Raw genomic sequence first — 25,198 nt, forward strand, 5'->3', positions numbered from 1 at the left:
TCATAGGTGAAACAACAGTTACTTCTGAGCTGGTGTGTTATGGACTGGTCTTGCAGGAAGCTGCGCCCACAAAGGTGTTTAGGTTGTAGGCCTAAGTGGCCTTTCTCTCTCTCACTTCTGTTTACCCTGGAAACGAAACCACCAAAAGAGCAACTGCCTTTGATTGAAACAAGCAAAGCCAGAGACAATAACAAAAACAAAGATTGCTTGTTACTTCCAAATAGGCTAGGTAACGCATCTATTGGAGTGGTTTTTTTATTAGGTTTTGTTACTTTTTTATCATTTTGATAAAATAGTTGAATTGTCTCCAGAGATAAAAATATCACTGTCATCCTTATAATAACAAAAACTTGGCATTCTATTCCCTATATAGTGTGCTCCTTTTGACCAGAGCCCTATGGGGTGCTCTACAATAGGGTGTCAAGGCCGCATACACAATGTCCATAACCTCGATACTGAAACTGGGATAAAGCCAGTTGGTGGAGAGACCACAATGTCCCTGACCCCTGAACAGCTTCTGTAGAGCTGGAATGCAATTTTTTTCCCCCAATGGGGAATTGCCTTTCTTGACCCATGTCTGCACTTGTCAAAATGCCCATGTCCACTTTCTATAAACTTTTTTCCATGTACGTCTCTTGCTGTATTTGTGATTTTACATTGTATATTGTTTGTTGTGTTTTGTTTGTTCTGTTTTGTTTATAATAAAATAAAATAAAAACAGTGCCATAAACTGATGTACTGCTATAAAATAAAAAGCTGCCAATCGCAAGACTTTTACTGATGACGTAGCTAAAAAAAGGTAAAAGTTCAGTCACACATGCCAAGAGAAACAAACATCAGAACAGCAACAAGGACCAGAGCGAGGTGACAGACAGCTTTTTAAGATAATCGTATTCTTATTTATGACTACAGTTTAGATCAAACGAGACTGTTGCGAGCGACACAGCAAGGAAAGTGGAATCAGCCAACCTGGGTTCCTTTATAAGCTCACTGACTCAGTGGTCACGACGAATGAAGGTATGAGCCGAGGTGAAATGCTAGGCTAGGTTAGCTAACTGCATACGACGACTCACAGGTGATAAGTTAACGTAACTAGCTATCGGTAGATGTCAAACCAGCTCTCAAACTGATGTGATCACTAAATAAATATGTATGTTTGATACAGACAATTTTGTTAACTAGCTCAAGTGACGCAACTTGGTTCTCTAATTTCTTACTACATTCCAACACAGTCTGAACTTTCACATGAGCTGGCTAGCTCTCTGACTCTGGTTCTCTTGAGTCTAGCCGATTAAACAAAATAATGCGATTTTAAGATGGAGGCGACTAGTGTAGCAGTGGGCGGACAGGAACTCCGACATTACATAAATGACATTTTTATCAATAACTACTGATTTCAGCACCCAACCATGCGGGCTATGCTTTTGAGTCCTGAAATCAGTAGTTCGTTTTTGATAACGTCGTTGTAACGTCGGGAGCTCCTGTCCCCCCAGACTAGTCACCGCTCAACTCCATCGTAAATCGTTGAGTTTGTCAACTATGCCTGTTGACAACGCTCAACAGCATTAGCTAGCTAGCATTAGCATTGCCTTCCCTGCCCGCGGGCCCAGTAAGAAATATTCTCTAATGCATAAACTTCACCCATAAGACCGGTTAGCCTGCCTAGATCCCATCTAGGTTAACGTTAGATAACGCCAGCTTCTTGTCCAGCTTTGACAGTGTAGCTGCTTAGTATTTGCACATGTCAGGCATAGCTAGCTGGATAGTAACAACAACTGCGTGTTTCATTGCTAACTCTGCAGTTGTTTTTGTATTGACATATCACACCTAGCTAAACTAAGCTATAACTCTTTTATTTCGCAGGATGGCTGGTGTTTTCGATATTGACCTGGAGTCAGAAGACCTTAGCGATGCCGAGGTGGGGATTTGTCACTTGTTTTGTTGGGGATTTGTGGACACTTTTTTTATGGAAGAAAATTAGGGTACCTAACTAACTTGCTATCAGAGTGTCAGATCAGGGTTGTGTTCAGTGTAGTGAAGAAAACGCCCAGAATAAACAGCATATAAACTACAAAGTTGTTCCCCAAAACAAAGATTTATGCATGTTCTGTGATATTAAATAATGCTGTCTTCAGTCTATCGGCAGTGAATTAACTTTGACCCCCTCTCTTCTGTCCCTCTTGTACTCTGTAGGATGACGTTTGTGACTTCACCTTAGCAGAGACAGACCCGTAAGTGGAACTCTGAATTTAGTCACTTGTTCACCATTCTTGCTTGAGACTATATTGACAAGATGGCGCCGGAGAACAAGGCTGATGTTTTACGTATTCCTAACCAATTGTGGTTTTTGGTTAGTTTCTTTGTGTTGTTTGTAACTTATTTTGTATGTAATGTTGCTGCTAACGTCTCTTATGATGGAAAATAACATCTGGGCATCAGAACTGTGATTACTCACCACGAAGTGGCAGAATCCTTCTTTTCCTTTAACGGAAGACACAGGATTGCTAGAGGGGATACGGGTGGAGATCTTTGGATTAGGCATCAAGGGGGTTGAGGTCAGGTCAGATCCCCTTAAGGTAATAAACCATTGTGTCTTCCTGTCGAACCATAAAAGATTGGAGAGGAGGAGTGCCTAAATTGAAGTATATATACACTTGTGGTGGTGGAAACATGTATTTGTCTGAATGCAGCTGTATTGACCCTCTGGGCAGAATAAACTTGGTTAAGCTTTCATAATGTCCATTGAGTGTTTTTACTCTGAGAAATAGAACCGAACAAAAATTAAAGCAGGAAGCACCAGTGACTCGATCAATAAAAAAGTGGTCAGATGAAGCAGATGCTAAGCTACAGGAATGTTTTGCTAGCACAGACTGGAATATGTTCCGGGATTCCTCCGATGGCATTGAGGAGTACACCACATCAGTCATTGGCTTCATCAATAAGTGCATCGACAACGTCATCCCCACAGTGACTGTACGTACATACCCCAACCAAAAGCCATGGATTACAGACCATATCCACGTCGAGCTACAGGCTAGAGCTGCCGCTTTCAAGGAGCGGGACTCTAACCCGGAAGCTTATAAGAAATCCCGCTATGCCCTCTGATGAACCATCAAACAGGCAAAGCGTCAAGACAGGACGAAGATCGAATCTTACAACACTGGCTCAGATGCTCGACGGATGTGGCAGGGCTTGCAAACCATTACATACTACAAAGGGAAGCCAGCCGGGAGCTGCCCAGTGGCACGAGCCTACTAGACGAGCTAAACTACTTCTTATGTTTGCTTCGAGGCAAATAACACTGAAACATGCTTGAGAGCACCAGCTGTTCCGGAAGACTGTCTGATCACGCTGTCCACAGCCGATGCTGACCTGTTTAAAGGTCTTACATTCACAAGGCCGCAGGGCCAGACGGATTACCAGTACGTGTACTGCGAGCATGCGCTGACCAACTGGCACGTGTCATCACTGACAGTCTGTAAAGTCAACATGTTTTAAGAAGACCACCATAGTCCCTGTGCCCAAGAACACGAAGGTTACCTGCCTAAATGACTACCGACCCGTAGCACTCCCGTCTGTAGCCATGAAGTGCTTTGAAAGGCTGGTCATGGCTCACATCAACACCATTATCCCAGAAACCCTAGACCCACTCCAATTTCCATACCGCCCTAACAGATCCACAGATGATGCAATCTCTATTGTACTCCACACTGCCCTTTCCCACCTGGACAAAAGGAACACCTATGTGAGAATGCTATTCATTGACTACAGCTCAGCATTCAACACCATAGTGCCCTCAAAGCTCATCAATAAGCTAAGGACCCTGGGACTAAACACCTCCCTCTGCAACTGGATCCTGGACTTCCTGACGGCCGCCCCCAGGTGGTAAGGGTCGGTAACAACACATCTGCCACACTGATCCTCAACACGGGCCCCTCGGGTGTGTGCTCAGTCCCCTCCTGTACTCCCTGTTCACTCATGACTGCACAGCCAGGCACGACTCCAAACCATCATTAAGTTTGCAGATGACACAGCAGTGCTAGGCCTGATCACCTATAACGACGAGACAGCCTATAGGGAGGAGGTCAGAGACCTGGCCGTGTGGTGCCAGGACAACAACCTCTCCCTCAACGTGACCAAGACAAAGGAAATGATTGTGGACTACAGGAAAAAGAGGACCGAGCACGCCCCCATTCTCATCAACAGGGCTGTAGTGGAGCAGGTTGAGTCCTTGGTGTCCACATCACCAACAAACTAACATGGTCCAAGCACACCAAGACAGTCGTGAAGAGGGCACGACAAAACCTATTCCCCTCAGGAGACTTAAAAGAAGCTTCTGGCCATCCAGGACCTCTACACCAGACGGTGTCAGAGGAAGGCCCTAAAAATGGTCAGACTCCAGCCACCCTAGTCGTAGACTGTTCTCTCTGCTACCGCACGGCAAGCGGTACCGGAGCGCCAAGTCTAGGTCCAAGAGGCTTCTAAACAGCTTCTACACCCAAGCCATAAGACTCCTGAACATCTAATTAAATGGCTACCCAGACTTTTTGTATTGCCCCCCTTCCTCCCTCTTACACTGCTGTTACTCTCTGTTGTTATCATCTATGCATAGTCACTTTAATAATTTTACCAACATGTACATATTACCTCAACTAACCGGTGCCCCCGCACATTGACTCTGTACCGGTACCCCCCTGTGTGTTGTCTCGCTATTGTTATTTTACTGCTGCTCTTTAATTACTTGTTACTTTTATTCTTACTCATTTTTTAAAAACTGCATTGTTGGTTAGTGGCTCGTAAGTCAGCATTTCACTGTAAGGTGTACACCTGTTGTATTCGGCGAATGTGGCGAATACGATTTGATTTGATCTTTCTCTGAATCCTTTAAACTCACCCGCACTCATTCCCCTCTTCCTAACTCTCTCTTATCCCCCTCTCACTTAGTGTTCAGACAGAAGAGATAGAGCTGACCAGTGCCATTGTCAACAGAGACAGTGAGAGGATCGGACCAGACAGCTTTGAGCTGCTAAGTGTGCTGGGCAAGGGGGGCTATGGCAAGGTGTGTGTGTGTGTGTGTGTGTGTGTGCGCGCACGAGTCAGTTAATCAGTGCGTGTTTGCGTCTCTAAGAGTTTCAGCTTCACAATGTACTTGGATATACACCATGCTCTTGATCAGAAACTCATCCCGTTTGTCATTGACCTATTTAACAATTGTATTTCTACTTGCAGGTTTTCCAGGTACGGAAAGTGCAGGGTGCACAGACAGGGAAGATATTCGCCATGAAGGTTCTAAAGAAGGTACATACGATTCCTCTTAATCATTTTTCTCAACCAAAAGAATGCTCTAAACATTGCTACGGTACCAGGGCAAAATGTAATATCTCTAAATACACAACTGACTTTCTCCTATCCCCACCCCCCCTCATTCTCTCCTTCCACCCGTCCCGCTCTTTCTCTCCTTTCACCCGTCCCGCTCTTTCTCTCCTTTCACCCGTCCCGCTCTTTCTCTCCTTCCACCCGTCCCGCTCTTTCTCTCCTTCCACCCGTCCCGCTCTTTCTCTCCTTCCACCCGTCCCGCTCTTTCTCTCCTTCCACCCGTCCCGCTCTTTCTCTCCTTCCACCCGTCCCCGCTCTTTCTCTCCTTCCACCCGTCCCGCTCTTTCTCTCCTTCCACCCGTCCCGCTCTTTCTCTCCTTCCACCCGTCCCTGCTCTTTCTCTCCTTCCACCCGTCCCGCTCTTTCTCTCCTTCCACCCGTCCCGCTCTTTCTCTCCTTCCACCCGTCCCGCTCTTTCTCTCCTTCCACCCGTCCCGCTCTTTCTCTCCTTCCACCCGTCCCGCTCTTTCTCTCCTTCCACCCGTCCCGCTCTTTCTCTCCTTCCACCCGTCCCCGCTCTTTCTCTCCTTCCACCCGTCCCGCTCTTTCTCTCCTTCCACCCGTCCCCGCTCTTTCTCTCCTTCCACCCGTCCCGCTCTTTCTCTCCTTCCACCCGTCCCGCTCTTTCTCTCCTTCCACCCGTCCCGCTCTTTCTCTCCTTCCACCCGTCCCCGCTCTTTCTCTCCTTCCACCCGTCCCCGCTCTTTCTCTCCTTCCACCCGTCCCCGCTCTTCTCTCCTTCCACCCGTCCCCGCTCTTTCTCTCCTTCCACCCCGTCCACCCTCCCGCTCTTTCTCTCCTTCCACCCGTCCCCGCTCTTTCTCTCTCACCGTCCACCTTCCTCCGTCCCGTCCGCTCTTTCTCTCCTTCCACCCGTCCCCGCTCTTTCTCTCCTTCCACCCGTCCCGCTCTTTCTCTCCTTCCACCCGTCCCGCTCTTTCTCTCCTTCCACCCGTCCCGCTCTTTCTCTCCTTCCACCCGTCCCGCTCTTTCTCTCCGTCCACCCGTCCCGCTCTTTCTCTCCTTCCACCCGTCCCGCTCTTTCTCTCCTTCCACCGTCCCGCTCTTCTCTCCTTCCACCCGTCCCCGCTCTTTCTCTCCTTCCACCCCGTCCCGCTCTTTCTCTCCTTCCACCCGTCCCCCGCTCTTTCTCTCCTTCACACCCGTCCCCGCTCTTTCTCTCCTTCCACCCGTCCCCGCTCTTTCTCTCCTTCCACCCGTCCCCGCTCTTTCTCTCCTTCCACCCGTCCCCGCTCTTTCTCTCCTTCCACCCGTCCCCGCTCTTTCTCTCCTTCCACCCGTCCCCGCTCTTTCTCTCCTTCCACCCGTCCCGCTCTTTCTCTCCTTCCACCCGTCCCCGCTCTTTCTCCCCCTGACAGGCGAAGATCGTGTGTAACGCCAAGGACACAGCCCACACGCGTGCAGAGCGGGAGATTCTGGAGACGGTGCGGCACCCCTTCATCGTGGACCTGCTGTACGCCTTCCAGACTGGGGGTAAACTCTACCTCATCCTGGAATGTCTCAGTGGTGAGCGATGGGGGAAGGGAGGGAGAGGGACCTGCTGTATGCTTTTGACCTCATCCTGGAGGGAGGTAGGGGATCTGGGTAGGACAACCATGTCTATCTCTGAATCCTGGCACTTCCACTTCGACACTTCTATCTCAATCTTGTTTTTGTTTATCAGGTGGAGAACTGTTCATGCAGCTGGAGAAAGAAGGAATCTTCATGGAGGACACAGCCTGGTAAAAAGCGAGAGATGCTTAGCTTCAGGTTATCATTGAGAAAGGATACAAGTGTGAGGCTGAGGCCATAAACAGCAGTGAATTTCCATGTGAACATTTCGTAGAAGAGAGGAGGAGAAGATGAGATAATCGTTTGACAGTATGTGTTGTGCATGCGTAAGAGGAGTGTTAATACATGTTTTTCCCTCTTTGACAAATAGTTTTTATCTGGGAGAGATTGTGCTTGCTTTGGGACACCTCCACTCAAATGGAATCATCTACCGAGACCTCAAACCAGAGAATATCATGCTGAACCACCAAGGTGTGTCTGTCTGTTACGTGGAAATCAATGTCAGTGAGATTAAAATAGTATCTTTTTTTGGGGGATAATTGATCTGCTATGGATTGGATTATTGTTAGAATTTAGAATTGACACAGATATTGTGTTTCTGTCTCCCAGGACACATCAAGCTGACTGACTTTGGCCTGTGTAAGGAGTCTATTCACGATGGAGCGGTCACGCACACCTTCTGTGGGACCATAGAGTACATGTGAGTCTAGCACCACGCTGATGAGGATGCGGTCTCTTGAGTCGGCTATCGCCAAAGATTTTTTATAGCTAAACCAAGATACACCACAGCCTGTCGTTTCCAATGTGAACAGATGAGTCATAGTGGGTAGAACAAGCAAGGAGGTGGGCAGAGCTAAGCATGAGCTAGCGAGATCCTATTGGCCCGTTCTAGCATACATCTGCATATTTCTGTTAGGGAACACCTACTCTGTGAAATGTGCGTGTGCAATGACTCAATTCAACTTTGCACTCCTAAACAACGCAATTTGTTCAACTTTGGCAAAGGCTAAGGTCTACAAAACTTAATCCACTCTGTTCATAACATATTCTAGTTTTGGGAACAGAACTGTATTGCGATCCAATGTTTCATCGATGAGAAAATGTGCAGAATGTAGGCCAAAATCCTTCTCGTTCCATCTTCTCCCACTGCCCGCCAGTGGGCTTCCTCTTACTACCATATTTGGTAGTGAGTGGAAATGCCACGTGGATGCTTCATATTTATGAGTCCAGTGAAATATCTGTCTCATTGTTCTATCTGCGCTATCGCTCTGAGACTGCACTACGGGTCGCTGTAGTAGTCACAGTTCAGATAGGTCTTAGTTCACCTAACTAGTTCTAGTACAATTCTTCCCCTCCTCCCCGAAGTCAAGTGTGGATTTAAAAACGTTACATTTGTCCATGGGCTGCATGGCCGAGTGTGAGATTTACACCATTTTCCTTACACTAACGGTGGAAACTCCTTTATGCGCACATATTGATATAATAACCATCATATTGAAGTAAACTTGAGTCACGAGATGATATGGTGTGTGGTCGTCCCACTACGACTGGGGAAACCATTCAATTTATTAGGCTACAGATTAAATTACTTATGATAAACTTCACAGGGGGGTGAAAGGTAACATTGATCTTGATGCTCTTTTCCAATAAATCTGGAGTCTGATTCTGGTGACATGATGATCGATGCTTGACAAATAAAAATGTTCTTATCCATAATAGAATCTCATCATGTAGACTAGCCTACATGCGCTGTAGGCCTATCTAAGCGCACGTGCCAAGACCGGCGTAGGCACATTTTCTATTTAACGCAACAGTTTTTGTGACAAAACTGTCGGTAGAGTTGAAAATGCTATCGAAACACAGAATTTTAGATTTAGGTTTCATACATGAAAACTTAAGCAAAAAATAACTTTTTGCGTGCACTACGTCATCACACACTTTTTTTTACATTTATTTTTTATCCGCACCAAGTCTGGTAGGGAAAATGTGCAGATTTGATTTATTTGGATTTTAGAATATTTGCATAAAAATCTGTCGCATACTGGATTCTCTTTCAATCCATGAAGGGGGAGTGAACAGTTCACACTTCTAGGATAAGGTTGTGAATCGAATCACAGCCAATGCGTATGTCTCTTCCCTGCGCTCTCTATCCCCTCACTCTTTCCCTCTTTCTTACATTTTCTCGCCCGCCACCTCTCTCGCTCTCAGGGCTCCAGAGATTCTGACGCGTACAGGACACAACCGGGCGGTGGACTGGTGGAGTCTTGGAGCCCTGATGTATGACATGATGACGGGCTCGGTGAGAGACAGACAGAGGGGGAGGGAGAGCGCCTACATGAATGAAAGAAAAATGATTGGGAACATTTTTGATGATTCTGAGTGTGAAGTACAGTAAGCCACTATTCTAAACCAATCGGATACCATATGAAAGACGTTTGACTCAAACCTCTGTGGTCTTCCCGCCTGTCCCTGTCACTCCCTCGTAGCCTCCGTTCACTGCTGAGAACAGGAAGAAGACCATTGATAAGATCTTGAAGTGTAAACTCCACCTACCGCCCTACCTCACACTGGACGCCCGAGATATGATCAAAAAGGTAGACGCCCACCACTTTCTCTCTCACCCACTTCTTTACTCTCTCTTGTTCTCTCTCCTCTCTCGCTACATCTCTTTTTCTTCATCTCTCTCAGTTCAATTTAATTCAAAGGGCTTCATTGGCAGGGGAACATATGTTTACATTGCCAAAGCAAGTGAAATATATAATCATCTCGCTCTCTCCATCTCTTTTGTCTCTGTGTCTTTGTGTGTAGCTGCTGAAGAAGAGTCCTCTTCAGCGGCTAGGCTCTAGTGCGGCAGACTGTAAAGACATACAGGTGATAGACACACGTCTCCCGATTTTGTTTTCTATTGACATCATCAACCTTTTGTAATAGGCTTGGGGTCAATTCAGGAAGTGAACAGAAATGTCTACCTCCTTTAATTGACTGAAATGAAATGTACCCTAACCCTGCTTTATGATCAGCGCTTATACTGATAGCAATTGAACAAAATCCAATAGTTCATGAGCCTATACCTGCGTTGTACAGGGATAGATTCTAAGTGCAGCGTTTTTAAAAAAAGTTTTTCTTCTGCTGGTTTTACAGAAGCATCCCTTCTTCAGACACATCAACTGGGACGACCTGCTAAATAAGAGGTGTGAGCCGCCCTACAAGCCATGCCTGGTACGACCACTATACTACTGTCAAGTCCCTTCTTATTCGATAGCTAAAATCGAAAAAGATTTTAGCTATCGATAGCTAAAATGTCAAATCAGTGCTGGGTCTTTTTTTTAAATTTTTATATATAATTGAGGAGGTACCTGTAAAGTTTGAAACTGTGGCATACCACTCCGAGCACAGTTTCTCCATCCCTCTGAGTACGGTTACATGCACACAATAATATGATTATTGGGGATGGTCAGGTGAATATAATAGTTGGTTTAAAATGTTTACATGCTTTGCAAGAACGATTTCCCTAATAATCCTGCTTACATGGAAATCAGAAATGGGACTGATTGGACATTTTGATGAATGCAGAAAATCGGCAATCAAAATAAACGTTCTACCACAGCGACCATGTTATTTTTGGGAAGCCTTTTTGATTCTGAGTTCGGGACATAGAAATTGTTTCCACGTAAACTTTATAAGAGGCACACATTTTTGTTTTTTCGAACTCACTTCACTCGCACATTAGACGGAGGCTTGCGCTGCTGGAACGCCAATTGAGCTGTTTTACACGACCTAATAATTCAAACGATTGCTCAGAAAACCAGGTGTTTTAATCGGCGTATGCTTACTTTGATTTTGACCTTACGCAGATTAAGATAAGCAGAGTAAAGTGTTTACGTGACTCTTGCCGTGCTCGGCCTACTGCCATAATCAGTTGAAGCTCTAATTATTAGCGTGCATGTAAACGTACTCTCATCCCCGCATTTATCTTCTCCCACCATTTCTCTCACTCTTCAACCACTTCCCCTTCTCTTTTTCTCCTCTCTCTCGCTTCACCCCCTGTAGCAGTCGGATGAGGACGTGAGTCAGTTTGACACGAGGTTCACCAAGCAGACTCCGGTGGACAGTCCCGACGACTCCACAATCAGCCACCAGCACGAACACGCCTTCGCTGTGAGACTTTTTTACATTTTAGTCCTTTAACAGTTACTCTGGATAAGAGCATCTAACAGTAGTGAGTGCATACATTTTCAGTACTGGTCACACATGGGATTTGAACCCTGGCATTGCAAGCGCCACGCTCTACCAACTGAGCCACACGGGACCACGATTACTTCCTTTTTTCACCGTTCCATCTCTCTCCTTTTGCTCCTTTCATCTTTTCCTTCAGTCATTTTCCTCCTCCTTTCACATCCTCTCTCTGTCATGGGTTCACGCTTTCTTCTCAACCTCACACATGGGTCATGTTCATTTGGCACTTAAACGGAACAAAATTGACAAATGGGGACTAGTCCAATAAAAGGTTGTTTTTCGTTTTAAAACGGTTTCAGTTGCGAGTATTATTGTTCTCACCTTTAACGAAATGCCCCTTATTCTGGTCTTTCCCAAACCAACGTAGAGTAGTGAAAGTGTTGCTGGAATGACTAATCATCCTATATAATTAATTAATTAATGGATGTTGTCTGTCAGGGTTTTACCTATGTGGCTCCCTCTGTGTTGGAGAGTCTGAAGGAGGGCTTCTCCTTTGAGCCACGGACACGTCCTGTACGCAGACACAACAGCAGTCCACGCACCCCCATCAGGTGACACACACACACACGTATGCACGGACATACACTCACCTACAAATTTATTTTGACTGAAGCTAAATATTTTAATTTGGCTCTACTCCAGCATTTTGGATTTGAGATCAAACGTTTCATATGAGGCGACAGTACAGAACGCCACCTTTTTTATTTTTTGAGGGTATTTTCACATCTGTTTTACGGTTTAGTCCCACCATTTGAATGTGTCATAAGTATTTGGACAAATTCACTTAGTGTGTTAAAGTAGTCAACATTTTAGTGTTTTGGCCCATATCTCTAGCACAAAGATCATACAGTGCCTTCAGAAAGTATTCGTACCCTTCAACTTATTCCACATTTTGTTATTACAGCCTGAATTCAATTATTCTTTAAATTCTTCAAGCACTGTCAAGTTGGTTGTTGATCATTGCTTGACAGCCATTTTCCAGTCTTGCCATAGATTTTCAAGTAGATATAAGTCAAAACTGTAACTAGCCACTCGGGAACATTCAATGTCATCTTGGTAAGCAACACCAGTGTATATTTGTCCTTGTGTTTTAGGTTATTGTCCTGTTGAAAGGTGAATTTGTCTCCCAGTCTGAAAATCAAACTGAACCTGGTTTTCCTCCTAGGATTTTTATTTTTTATCCCCCCCCCCTCAAAAAAACCTAGTCCTTGCAGATGACGAACATACTCATAACATGATGCAGCCACCACCATGCTTGAAAATATGGAGAGTGGTACTCAGTCATGTGTTGTGTTGGATTTGCCCCAAACATTTGCATTCAGGACTTAAAGTTAATTTCTTTGCAACATTTTTTGAAGTTTTACTTGAGTGCCTTTTCCATTTTCAATTAATTTTTAAAAATGTCAAAAAATAATTCCACTTTGACATTATGGGGTATTGTCTGTAGGCCAGTGACACAATCTCAATACATTTTCAATTCGGGCTGTAGGGGTGTGTGAATACTTTTCTGAAGGCATTGTACCCCCATAACATGATAACCTCTCACCATTACCAATAACATGGGAGGGTAACACTTTTTTGGGGGGGGGGGTATATTTATGCCTAACTTTCTCAGTCATCATTATTCACGATTTTAATTTGTGATTATCCATAATCATGATGGCGTACATATTAATGTAGAAGTGTTCAGAAACATATTCTATTCTTGTTTACAATAAGTGACTCAAATGACAGTTATTTAAAATTAAATTTCTATAAGGCACAATATAATCTGAAACAAAACCAAACTACAAATGCATCCAACATGTTTTTAGATTTACACATGTAATGTGCTAGGATTATGGGACCAAATACTACACTTTTGACTACTTTAATACACTAAGTGAATTTGTCCAAATACATATGAGACCTTCAAATGGGGGAGATTAGATAACATAAAGTGCTTTCATTTCTTAACGGTAAAACAGATATGTATGAAAATACTTTAAAATGAAAGGTGGCGTTCTGTACTGTCGCCTCATATGAAACATTTGATCTCAAATCCAAAATGCTGCAGTATAAAGCCAAATGAAAAGATTTAGCTTCACTGTCCAAATAAATACTTAGGGTAGTGTATATGCATAAACATGCACGCCAAATATATGCATACATACATACATACATACATACATACACACACCTCAACCCCACCTCATGATTGATATGCATTTCCCTTATCTAATGTTTCTCCTCACTTCTTTCTATTATTGTTCTTATTCTCTCTCCTCAGTCCTCTCAAGTTCTCTCTCCCCGGGTCATTTGCCAAGTCCACAGGGGGAGGAGAGAGCGAGTCGGATCTTCTCTCCCAGACCTCGTTCCATCTCCCGCCAACCGCCCCGCCCACCGACAACGGCGCCACGCAGCCAATCCGCACGCCGGGCCGGAACAAGAAGCAGAAGGGTAACCGGAGATGAACTGGAATAGGCGGAGTCGGCGCTTTTGGCCGCGTTCCAGGCCGACTACTTTGCAGTCGTGCCGCGCGCATCCACCAGTGGCTAATTGCCACGTCATCGACAGTTGGGCGCTGGTTGCTATATCATACGATGTGGTTAGCTGATATGTTTAACACCTATCCAGGCGTTGTGACATCTGGCAGACGACTGCTAGTCCGTCTGGAACGCGGCCGTCCTCAGGAGGCCCTGTGTTTCTCACAGGCTGGGTCCCAAACCCCATACTGCGCACTCGCTCCCTTCGCCTTATACCCTCGTTGACTCATTCCTTTGAGGTCTGAATGGGGGTGAGCTTAGTGGTCATTTTGAAGATCTACAGGGTGTGTCGCTCTTTGTTCCAGCCAAGCACTAACACACCTGATTCAGGTCTTGATGATTAGTCTAGTAGAATCAGATGTGTTAGTGCTGGGCTGGTGCCCACCTCCACCTACCAGGGTTGTGACTAGAGGGAGTACTACGACCGGATGTGACTTTTCGTAGCCGGTTACGAGAGCATTTTAGTGAACCCTAACCCTTTTCTTAACCTAGGTCTCCTAACCTGCCACGTTAATGATCCTAACCTGCAGCATAAAAGTCACTTCCGGTCGTAGCTGTACTCCCTCTAGTCAGAACCACCTACCAGGGGTGGGGTCAATATATGTTAGTTCCTGAATTGACTTGAAATGGAATTGACCCCGACCTTGCTTACGCTACGAGGGCCAGCCACTGCTTTTACATGTCCAGCTGTCACAGACCCACTAAGGGAAGTCAACAAGAGTTTAGGGAACGGGTTGAGTTATCAGTTTGGGATCCAGCCACTACACTTGAATGTTTCTCAACTTGCCACATAAGCAAAGAGAACACCAACTACTGCCAAAGCATTTGACATTGCTGTTATCAAAATGTTAAAGGTCAACTTTGGGCAGGAAATAACAGCTTTAAACTGTATACCTGATCAATGCACTATCATACCAGGTTATTTAATGCTTTAAAAAAAAAAAAAAATTTGATGAATAAGACATTTCACTACAGAAGTGGCATTTCTTCCTGAGCTCTACAGTTTCTGGCCAAAAACAAATCATGTGAAATGCCGTCCACGTGTACTGGAAGAGTTCCTGGCTAGCTACATTGGCTAGCGTCGCTAACGAACTAGCAACGTTGGTCGCAGCACGCATGACAAGAAAAACACAGCAATGAACCACCAAAGGCACAGCCCATTTTCTGTTTGGAAGTTGAGAAATAGGCAGAGTTGGACCGTATTTCGTTCCCAAAGTCGACCTCTAAATGGTTCATTTTAGGCTAGTGATCATTGTCATAATGCAGGAATGAAAGTATTGAATGGCGCACATTTCCAAAAACACTGTATAAAATAGACACTCAGCTTAAAGATAATCTTTAAAATACTAAAAAGAAGAGTATTTTTGATTCATGAAAACGACCGCATTTATACATGAGCTCGTATTACAGCTGTGAAGCAGTCCGGCTCATATGTATGAGTCCTATGTGTCTGAAGCGATGTTGAATTAGCCTTTTATTTTGAACATGCACACCTACCATTACTTTACTCATGTCACGTATAACCATAGTTCTAGCAAACTGTTGTATATGTGGGCAGACCTGTGTTCAAATAGTATTTCTTTTCTAACGGCTTTAGCTCCGTTTGATTGAGCTTGTCTGGCGAAATCGGACCAATGAAATAGTCCCAAAAGTCGGAACTCTGCCCACCTGGCACTCCAGACAGGCTCAATCAAATGATCAAAGAAAACGGATACTATTTGATTTTGAAACCAGGTCTGTTGCCAACGTGGCACCCATTCACATTCATGGTGAACTCTGTTTATCCATGGGTCTTTCATCAACCATCCTGTCTTACTATTGTGAGGACTAGTTTTGGAAGACACAAGACCTCTATATGTCATATATTTGGGTCTGGGGAGGGAAATAATATTGACAAATGTATATTTCATTTAAATATAGTATTATTTAATGGACTGATATGTTCTGGATCAAAGTGGAATGTTTTGATTTGATTTTCTCTGGTTAGTGTGGTCGTGAGGAAGATAGGGTTACAGAATCCTGAAGAATAAAGACACATTGAATGTCTGGACTCTGTGGTATTAATTTAGGTTTAATGCAATGTCTGTCTGGCTCTCTCTGGTCAGTCCATCTGTCTGGTCTGTCCATTGGTCTGTCCATCTGTCTGTCACAGGAATTGATCAACAGCCTCCATAGTCCAGAGGTAATGTAGGATATAGTTCCCTAACTGTGTGCTGTTGACCTAATAATTGAATAATTCAAACACATTTAGTGATTTAAACAATCGCTGAAAACTTTCTCTTGCACACGTACGGTTGCGGCCAAATACACTGAGTATACTAAACGTTAGGAACACCCTAATGTTGAGTTGCAAGGGAAAAGATGCTTATTTTATCTGTCTCCTTTCATCGACACTGATTTGAAGTGGATTTAACAAGTGACATCAATATGGGATCATGGCTTTCACCGGGTCAGTCTGTCGTGGAAAGAGCAGGTGTTCTTAATGTTTTGTGTACTCTGTATTTTGGCGCCCTTGCACTTTTTCAGTGGAGGTCAATGCAGCAGAATGTTCTGTTTTGTCTTTACTGAACTGATTGAATGGATATTTTTTGACCTTGTAGGCACCTGCGACTTACCACAGGTGAGAGAAATTACATACAATCAATCACCTACCTCCAACCAAATGAATTATAATTCAGAATAATTTAGTCCGGGACATCTTTTACTTTGAAGTGACAATTCTCAATATCCGTTTAAATAAATGGAGGTGCAGTTGTAAATCAAACAAATACACGTGAACACCGTTTTTTTTTCAACGTCAACTTATTTTAGCAGAAATAGTGAATTGTGCAAACGTGTGTAATATAAATTAGAAGCAGGAATCTATTAGTGGGTCCGTTAGTTTATTAAAACACATGTAACAGGGATTACCAAAAATATATATTTGGCTGAAATTGACATTAACACGCTTAAATGAAAAATATACTCCATAGGAAGAGTGAATTGTGTCACAAAATTAACTTCTTAAAAAATTATCTTATTTTAATCCCACTCCTTACAGTGCTGTGAGGTCACAAGTATCTCCCTCACCGGAGATTTCCCCTGTTTGCTCTTCACCACCCTCCTTCCTTCCATCAGTCCTCTCTCCTTTCATGTTATCCTGGCCTCCCTCGCCCCCACTCTTCCCCTTCACAGCCTCCTCCTTTTTGTCATCATCCTCTAGGTTCTTGGCTCTCTTGCTGAGATCAATCCCATCTAAACTGGAGTAGTCTGAGGAATCTCCTTCATCCTGTCCCCCTCTCACTCCTGCAGCAGCCTCTCCATCTCCACTCTTCCCCTCCTCCTCCTCCCCCCCCTCTCCCTCCTCGTCCCCCTCCAACACTCTCTTCCCGGGCCAGAGGCTGAGCCCCAGCCAATCCTCCAGGCTTCTAACCCTGCCCCTCATGCGCTCCCTGACGCCCAATAACAGCCGAGGGGCGGAGCTGTCCTGGCCTGAGTGGCGGGTGTTCCACTTGTAGAAGCACAGCACGGTAATCAGTGCGAGAAGAATAATGACCACAACCAGGACCACAATGAACCCCTTATTTAACAGAACAGGTTGGGGTTTAGTACTGGATGGAGGGGTTGAGGTGGTGGGGGAGGTCTTGGGAAGAGACGTAGGGATTGTCTGTTTAGTGAGTGGGGGGGATGTGGTCTTTTCAGTCTGCTGGGTTGTGCTTCCTGATGTTGCAGATGTCTGACTCCCTGTGGATGTGGGTGTACCATTCGGGGGGGCTATTGTCATGCCAGAATGATTACCATGCATTCCTCTGTCATGCTTCTCAGGTGTGGATTGGTCAGGGGAGTTCCCGGTATCATTTAAATGTCCATCTCTCGCGCTCGTCTTTTCAGTTTGTGTGTCATCGTTGAATGTTCCATTAGAGGCATGCGTGGCTTCATGGATGAAGATCAAGAGGACCAGAGAGAGCATGCTCAGAGCCAGGGTGATATTGGCCTTCATTGTGACTGAGAGAGAGAGAGAGACAGAGAGAAATGGAGGATAAGGTTATGTCAGCCTAACATGGTGGGTGATAGGAAAAATGTAACAGGCCTAAATGACTCATATGAGGTGGAGAATGAGATCAAGAAACCGAACACCAAAGTAGGTTACAACTTATTTGCCATTTGAAGTGTACAATAAAAAGGGACTTAAAGTGAATATTTCTGTTAAGATTTATTTCATGCATCGGAAACACAAAGGTGTGCTAGCATGCACACGCACGCATGCACCGACACACAGGAAATGGCGGTGTGCTCCAGAAGCTGCTGTTAACAGGAACTAAAGACTGCTTGCGGCTGAGCCACCTGTCCTGCATCCTCCCTCGTTTTGCAAACTGAACCACCATTTGACAATGCACGCAACGAGCAGAAGAAGGTCCATGAGAGGAAAAAGAAATAGAACACCCGGTCTAAACGTTCACATTACTATCGCAGATTCAAAATGGCTGAATTTTCCCTTAAGAAAGCAGAAACACTAAGTAACCTAAGATTTCGACCACTGCAAAGCCTTTGACCTTCTCTACATCCCTGAACAACAGCACACACAGAAGAGGTCAATAACCACTGTATGGCCAATTTACTCTCTTTCACTCAATTCAAGTAATAAAGCAGAACTATAGACTATATCACCTCATCTGTTCTGTCAGTATAATCGCTGTAGTGCTTCAATTGCTGAGTTGTGGTAACCAGGCCCAGCCCACAGAGAACTATTAGACACCAACACTCAAACCAACATGAATTTCTTAAACAGACAACTGATTGTGTCCGTGCATGTTTCCAACTGATAAAACAAATAAAGTTGGATTGGATTGGAATGACTATGTCCATCCTCAGGAGTCTGAATCCTTCTTGAACACAACCAAAACGATGCTAAGTTTGCTTGGTCCATTCTCAACGGTGAAAAAAACGGAAATCAAGAACATCAATGTAAATATTAAGTCCTGCTTAAATAGGAAGTGGAATACAGGATGAGAAAAGAAGAAATCAAGTGTGGTCACATAATGTGCCGCCCCAAACACTGTCATGTTCAGATAGCCTAGTGGAAAGGTTGCTGGATCAAATCCCCAAGCTGTTAGGTAAAAATTCGCTCGGCCCCTGAACAAGGCAGTTAACCCACTGTTTCCCGGTAGGCTGTCATTGTAAATGAGAATTTGTTCTTAACTGACTTGCCTAGTTTAAAAATCTATATATATAACCTTTATTTATGCTTTTGAAGTGGTGGGGTCGAGAGGGGTGGACATCGGGAGGAGATGTAGAGATGGACACCAGAGAAAATGAGAGGATGGAGAGATTGGAGGAAAGGATCAACGGCAAAGGCACAGAGAAAGACGGTCTAAATGAGCAGAAAGCATCAAACATGACAAAGAAAAGTACTTATCAAACGAATAAACATGACATGAAATCAAAGCGTTCAACTCACCTGATCAATGTGATTGATCGGTTCCGAAGTTGACAGGGAAATAAAACTGAATGAATGGGACGGAGAGAAAAGATTGAAAGAGCGGGGGCTCTTGCAGATGTGTACGAAAGTCAGTTAAAGAGAGAAAAAAGAACAGAACAGGGAGGGAAGGAAGGAAGGTGGGTGGAGGTAAAACACAGTGAGACAGACATGTGTGAGTGTGACGCTGCAGAGGAGAGTGAGAGATGGTTGAGATAAATCAGAAAAAATGTTCAGTGATAAAACATACTATCAGAGAGAGAGAGAGGCAAAATGTGTATGATTTGAATTTTGTTTATCAGCCAGGTGAAAAGATGGTGGGAAAATAAGTGGGTGAACTGACCGCAGATTATTGGTTTGATTAAAAAAGATTATTGGTTTAATTCAGTGGTGTAAAGTACTTAAGTACAAATACTTTAAAGTACTACTTAAGTAGTTTTTTTGGGTATCTGTACTTTACTTTACTATTTATATTTTTGACTACTTTTACTTAATTCCTAAAGAACATAATGTACTTTTTACTCTATACATTTTTCCTGACACCCAAAATGACTCGTTACATGTTGAATGCTTAGCAGGACAGGAAAATAGTCCAATTCACGCACTGAACAAGAGAACACATGGTCATCCCTGCCTCCTCTGCTTCTGGCTGACTCACGAAACACAAATGCATCGTTTGTAATTGATGTCTTAGTGTTGGAGTGTGCCCCTGGCTGTCTTTACAACAAAAAAAACACAGAAAAGGGTGCCATCTGCTTTGCTTAATACAAGGAATTTGGAATGATTTTGACAATAAAGTATATTTTAGGAATTACATTTACTTTTGATAGTTTAGTATATTTAGAACCAAATACTTTTAGACTTTTACTCAAGTGGTATTTTACTGGGTGACTTTCACTTTTACTTGAGTAACTTCCTATTATTAAAGGTATCTGTACTTTTACTCAAGTATGACAATTGGGTACTTTTTCCACCACTGTTTAATTCCCGAATGGGATCTTTGACCTTGTGGTAACGGGTAATGTGGTGGTGAGAGGAGAGTGAGTGTGAAGATCATTCACTGTTTTGTTATGACACAATGGAAAATGTGATGCACACAACTAAGTGAATTATAAAGGCTATAATAGGATATTACATGTTCAACGTTTCTGACAATAGGAAAAGTGGCACGCAACAATTAGTTGATGCAATGCAACGTCTTTAAGAACTCGACCTACATCTTAATGAACAGAGAGATTGGAGATGAATAGACTCCGCCTCTGCTATGTGTGTGGGGACAGACAAAGTGACCGAAAATCAAAAACAGAAATAAGTCTAGTTACGACCAGATAGATTTTGGACTGACGGAGGAGATGGCACGATACTTGATACTTATTCTCGTGCTTTGCTTGCTGGCAGGTAAACTGAAAAGGGATTTTTGAACAGGTGTCTCACGACATGTTCTGTTGTTTTCTGGTTTCTAGGGTTATTTGATTTCTGATTATGCTTTAAAATGTGTTGTAAAATATCAATTAAAGAAAAGATTAACGGTAGAAATCAGGAAGAGAGAATTTGAGTTTTAAAGCCACATGATACGGATGTTCCCTTGTATTTCTATTGGTCTATTCTACATAATAGACCAGCTTTTTAACTAAAATCTACCTGTTGTTAAGTGCTTGTTATTTAGAAGAGCATTATTACTGATGCCTGTTTAGATTTGAAATACATTTAGCCTTGAATTGCTGCACTAAGCTAATATTTTCACATTGTTTCACTAAATTAAAGGGTAAGTACAGTATTTTAACGTTAGATGGTTCCTCACCCTGAAAGTAGTCTATAGGCCAAGAGAAACTCTAATCCATTGTTCAGTTTATGTTGAACAGCCACTACAAACTTGAGCTAACTTTAGTCACCGCTAGCTAAAAGTCTATATGGGAGGGGTATGCAGCACATGTTAAAAATGTTCGGCCTAAATAAACTGAAATCACCTCAATTATTTGGTTACGTGTTGTTTTTTTACATGTGCTGCATGCCTCTACTACTACATTATTGATTTTTAGCTAGTGGTGGCTAAAGCTAGCTGTGGTTGTTTAAAGAAAACTGAACCATAGATTATAGTTTCTCCTGGTCGAAAAGACTACTTTCAGGAACCAACTAACATGCAGTTCAAAAATAATGAACTTCCCCTTTAAGTAGCAGTGATTTTTAGTAGCCCATCAAAATCGAATGAACATTTAGAAAACACATCCTGTCCCTGCTCTATGTAGACTTAGCTCTTCCTGTGTGGTCTGGGCTCTGGCCCCTGATGCAAGAACTCTGGTTTGACCCATTTTAGGTGAGGAACTCTTGTTTCGCTGTGTCCCAGATCTGAAGAGTTCTGCTCAGACTGAGGTGAAGGATGTGAGATGAGGAGTGCGAGAGACAGTCACTACACACTGGACGTACCAAACTACACAGAGGCGATCCCATACTATGGACATATGGTCCAGTCAGTCCAGAAAAAAAGAATGGCTCAGCTGAGCATAGGTGTGAATAGAACAGGCTTTAGTGAGAAGTTCAGAGACAGACTGCAGATGGATACTCAGACTGGATCGCTCACCATCAGAAACCTCATCATAAATGACTCTGGACTTTATAAGCTACATCATCAGCGAAGAGATCTCATTCCAGAGTTTCAATCTAAATGTCTATAGTGAGTGTGTCTTTACCAGTGTATGCCCTGTATGCCAATGTATTTTTAATGTGTTTACCTAAATAACATGTTATTCATTCTGGTTTCCCAGTTCCGGTGTCCTCATATCAGGAACCTCAGTTTACCAGTCAGTCCATCGAAGTAAGAGCTGTTCAGTGGTGTGTTCTGTGGACAACCGGAGAGAGGTGACCCTGTCCTGGTAGAGAGGAGAGACTGACCAAGGCCAGCTTCCCCGACCTCTCCGCCAACCTGTCTCTCCCTCTGGAGATAAAGCTACAGGACAAAGATATCTACAGCTGTGTGGCTGCCAACCCAGTCAGCAACCAGACAACCAAACTCAACATTGAGGAGCACTGTCCTCAGTATGTAGGTATGACAATAATCCATGATGGGATATTCATTTTAAGAAGCAGCTATTTGAACACTTGTCTGCCCTAGTTGTAGTAACTCCTCTCTCTTTCTCTGTCCGTCTGTCTGTCTGTCTGTCTCTCAGATTCCTGTGCCCGGCGCATCAGCCTGACTGAGTTGGTGGTGCGATTGTTTCTGTCTGCTCTTGTGGGTGTGGCCATGACTGTTTTGCTGTTTCATCACTTCAGACAAAAAAAGACACTCCCAGGCTCAGCCCTGACTGCCTCATCACATGCCCTAATACACTTCTGTGTAGTACTGTACAATATGTTACTTGGGATGATTCTATTCAATTCTATTCTACCATTCTGTTCTGGTTTGTTCTGTTCTGTTCTATCCGACTTCTCGATCACCCAAAGTGTTTTTGGTTCAGTAACTCACAGCTTTCTTTGTCAGGATGCAGAATACTTTTTTTTTTAAAAGCCTTTGCTTCTGAAGTAAATATGCAATGTTATGTTACTGCTTTCATTGTACATAACACATGTACAGCGGCAAGAAAAAGTATGTGAACCCTTTGGAATTATCTGGATATCTGCATAAATTGGTCATCAATTTTGATCTGATCTTCATCTAAGTCACGACAACAGACAAACACAGTGTGCTTAAATTAATAACACACACATTATTGTATTTTTCTTGTCTATATTGAATACATCGTTTAAACAATCACAGTGTAGGTTGGAAAAAGTGTGTGAACCCCTAGACTAATTGGAGTCAGGAGTCAGCGACGCTGGAGTCCAGTCAATGAGATGAGATTGGAGATGTTGGTTAGAGCTGCCTTGCCCTATAAACTGAGCAACTCTGTGGCTCAGTTGGTAGAGCATGGTGTTTGCAACGCCAGCATGGTGTGTGCAATGCCAGGGTTGTGGGTTCGATTCCCATGGGGTGCCAGTATAAAAAAAAAAATGCATGAAATGTATGCATTCACTACTGTAAGTCGCTCTGGATAAGAGCATCTGCTAAATGACTAAAATGTAAAAAACACACAAAATTTGAGTTTACTATTAAGAAGAAGCATTGCCTGATGTGAACCATGTCTTGAACAAAAGATATCTCAAAAGACCTAAGAATTGTTGGCTTGCATAATGCTGGAAAGGGTTACAAATGTGTCTCTAAAAGCCTTGATGTTCGTCAGTCCATGGTAAGACAAATTGTCTATAAATGGAGAAAGTTCAGCACTGTTGCTACTCTCCCTAGGAGTGGCCGTACTGCAAAGATGACTGTGCTCAATGAGGTTAAGAAGAATCCTAGAGTGTCAGCTAAAGACTTACAGAAATCTCTGGAACATGCTAAGATCTGTTGACGAGTCTACATATGTAAAACACTAAACAAGAATGGTGTTCATGGGAGGACACCACGGAAGAAGCCACTGCTGTCCAAAAAAACATTGCTGCACGTCTGAATGTTGCAAAAGTGCACCTGGATGTTCCATAGCGCTACTGGCAAAGTATTCTGTGGACAGATGAAACTACAGTTGAGTTGTTTGGAAGGAACACACAACACTATGTGTGGAGAACAAAAGGCACAGCACGCAAACATCAAAACCTCATCCCAACTGTAAAGTATGGTGGCGGGAGCATCATGGTTTGGGGCTGCTTTGCTGCCTCAGGGCCTGGACAGTTTATCAACGACAGAAAAATGAATTTCCAAGTTTATCGAGACATTTTGAAGGAGAATGTTAGGCTATCTGTCCGCCAATTGAAGCTCAACAGAAGTTGAGTGATGCAACAGGACAACGACCCAACATACAGAAGTAAATCAACAACAGAAGAAAATACGCCTTCTGGAATGGCCCAGTCAGAGTCCTGACCTCAACCCGATTCAGATGCTGTGGCATGACCTCAAGATAGCAGTTCACACCAGACATCCCAAGAATATTGCTGAACTGAAACAGTTTTGTAAAGAGGAATGGTCCAAAATTCCTCCTGACCGTTGTGCAGGTCTAATCCACAACTACAGAAAAAGTTTGGTTTAGGTTATTGCTGCCAAATGAGGGTCAACCAGTTATTAAATCCAAGTGTTCACATGCTTTTCCCACCCTGCACTGTGAATATTTACACGGTTTGTTCAATAAATACATGAAAACATATACTTGTTTGTGTGTTATTAGTTTAAGCAGACTGTGTTTGTTTATTGTTGTGACCTAGATGAAGATCAGATCAAATTTTATGACCAATTTATGCAGAAATCCAGGTATTTCCAAAGGGTTCACAAAGGGTTTGCTTTTTCTTGCCACTCTACTGTATGTAGATTGACGCATCTTTTTCCAAAATTCTGCTGTGTTGTTAACGATCTTAATTCACAAACATCATTGCTTATGCGTGAGACTCATCCAATGCAGACCTGTCATTGTCTTACTGTAAACGACATCATTTATAATAAAACAATGATCTGGAATGTGTCAGCACTTTACAAATTCTCTGAATTCACCTCAGGTAGTAAAGGTGCAAAATAACTTTTCTTCATAAACTCAATCAGGGTGGAACATATTTATTATAATGATGGACAATATTTACATAGTGTGTGTAAATTGGCCTTTATTTTGGTAGCCAGAGAAACCACCACAGATATAACCTCTTGAATACTCCTTTACTTTGTACAATGCTACCACCCAGTGGATATTATTGTTGAGATCACAAAGGCAACAAAGACTTACAGTTGAAACGGCATCGACTCATCCTCATGGAGCACAGACAGGCCAGTGGTACTGATGGTCAAAGACCACCAAGGTGTCCATGAACTCCCATTTTTGTAATAGTGTCCAAAAATTCATTTAAGCATACCCCTATTTCACACCCATCAATGTCTTATGAAGGCCAGAGTACCATATTTTACCTTTATTTAACTAGGCAAGTCAGTTAAGAACAAATTGTTATTTTCAATGACAGCCTAGGAACAGTGGGGTAACTGCCTTGCTCAGGCGCAGAATGACAGATTTGTAGCTCGTCAGCTCGG

General features: G+C 43.4%; 2 protein-coding genes and 1 long non-coding RNA gene across 4 annotated transcripts; 2 read left to right on the forward strand and 1 right to left on the reverse strand.

Annotated features, from left to right (window-relative positions):
* Window positions 1–802: 802 nt before the first annotated feature.
* Window positions 803–15,759, forward strand: LOC115191963 (ribosomal protein S6 kinase beta-2). Of its 2 annotated transcripts, none has more exons than XM_029750028.1 (16): window positions 803–864; window positions 1,864–1,918; window positions 2,194–2,231; window positions 4,945–5,059; window positions 5,230–5,298; window positions 6,756–6,903; window positions 7,061–7,118; window positions 7,319–7,419; window positions 7,558–7,648; window positions 9,157–9,247; window positions 9,435–9,542; window positions 9,757–9,819; window positions 10,090–10,167; window positions 10,999–11,106; window positions 11,623–11,735; window positions 13,454–15,759. In XM_029750028.1, exons 1-16 carry the CDS (start codon window positions 818–820, stop codon window positions 13,635–13,637), a joined length of 1,467 nt encoding a protein of 488 aa, XP_029605888.1. In that variant the 5' UTR covers window positions 803–817; the 3' UTR covers window positions 13,638–15,759. The 2 variants fall into 2 exon arrangements, with proteins under 2 accessions (XP_029605888.1, XP_029605889.1); XM_029750029.1 differs by having other exon boundaries at window positions 820–1,017; window positions 13,454–13,637.
* Window positions 15,760–16,572: 813 nt separating this feature from the next.
* On the reverse strand, window positions 16,573–19,313 carry LOC115191964 (uncharacterized). Its single transcript, XM_029750030.1, has 2 exons — window positions 19,147–19,313; window positions 16,573–17,693 (listed from the first exon to the last, which is right to left on the reverse strand). The coding sequence occupies exon 2, from the start codon at window positions 17,686–17,688 to the stop codon at window positions 16,744–16,746; it is 945 nt and encodes a 314-aa protein (XP_029605890.1). The 5' UTR covers window positions 17,689–17,693; window positions 19,147–19,313; the 3' UTR covers window positions 16,573–16,743.
* Window positions 19,314–20,297: 984 nt separating this feature from the next.
* Window positions 20,298–22,695, forward strand: LOC115191512 (uncharacterized). The gene is made up of 4 exons (XR_003877713.1): window positions 20,298–20,562; window positions 21,479–21,835; window positions 21,927–22,205; window positions 22,329–22,695. It is a non-coding gene; the product is annotated as an uncharacterized LOC115191512 (long non-coding RNA).
* The last annotated feature ends 2,503 nt before the right edge of the window (window positions 22,696–25,198 follow it).

The sequence above is a fragment of the Salmo trutta genome, chromosome 4 (genome assembly GCF_901001165.1).
Source record: "Salmo trutta chromosome 4, fSalTru1.1, whole genome shotgun sequence".
Taxonomy (NCBI): domain Eukaryota; kingdom Metazoa; phylum Chordata; class Actinopteri; order Salmoniformes; family Salmonidae; genus Salmo; species Salmo trutta.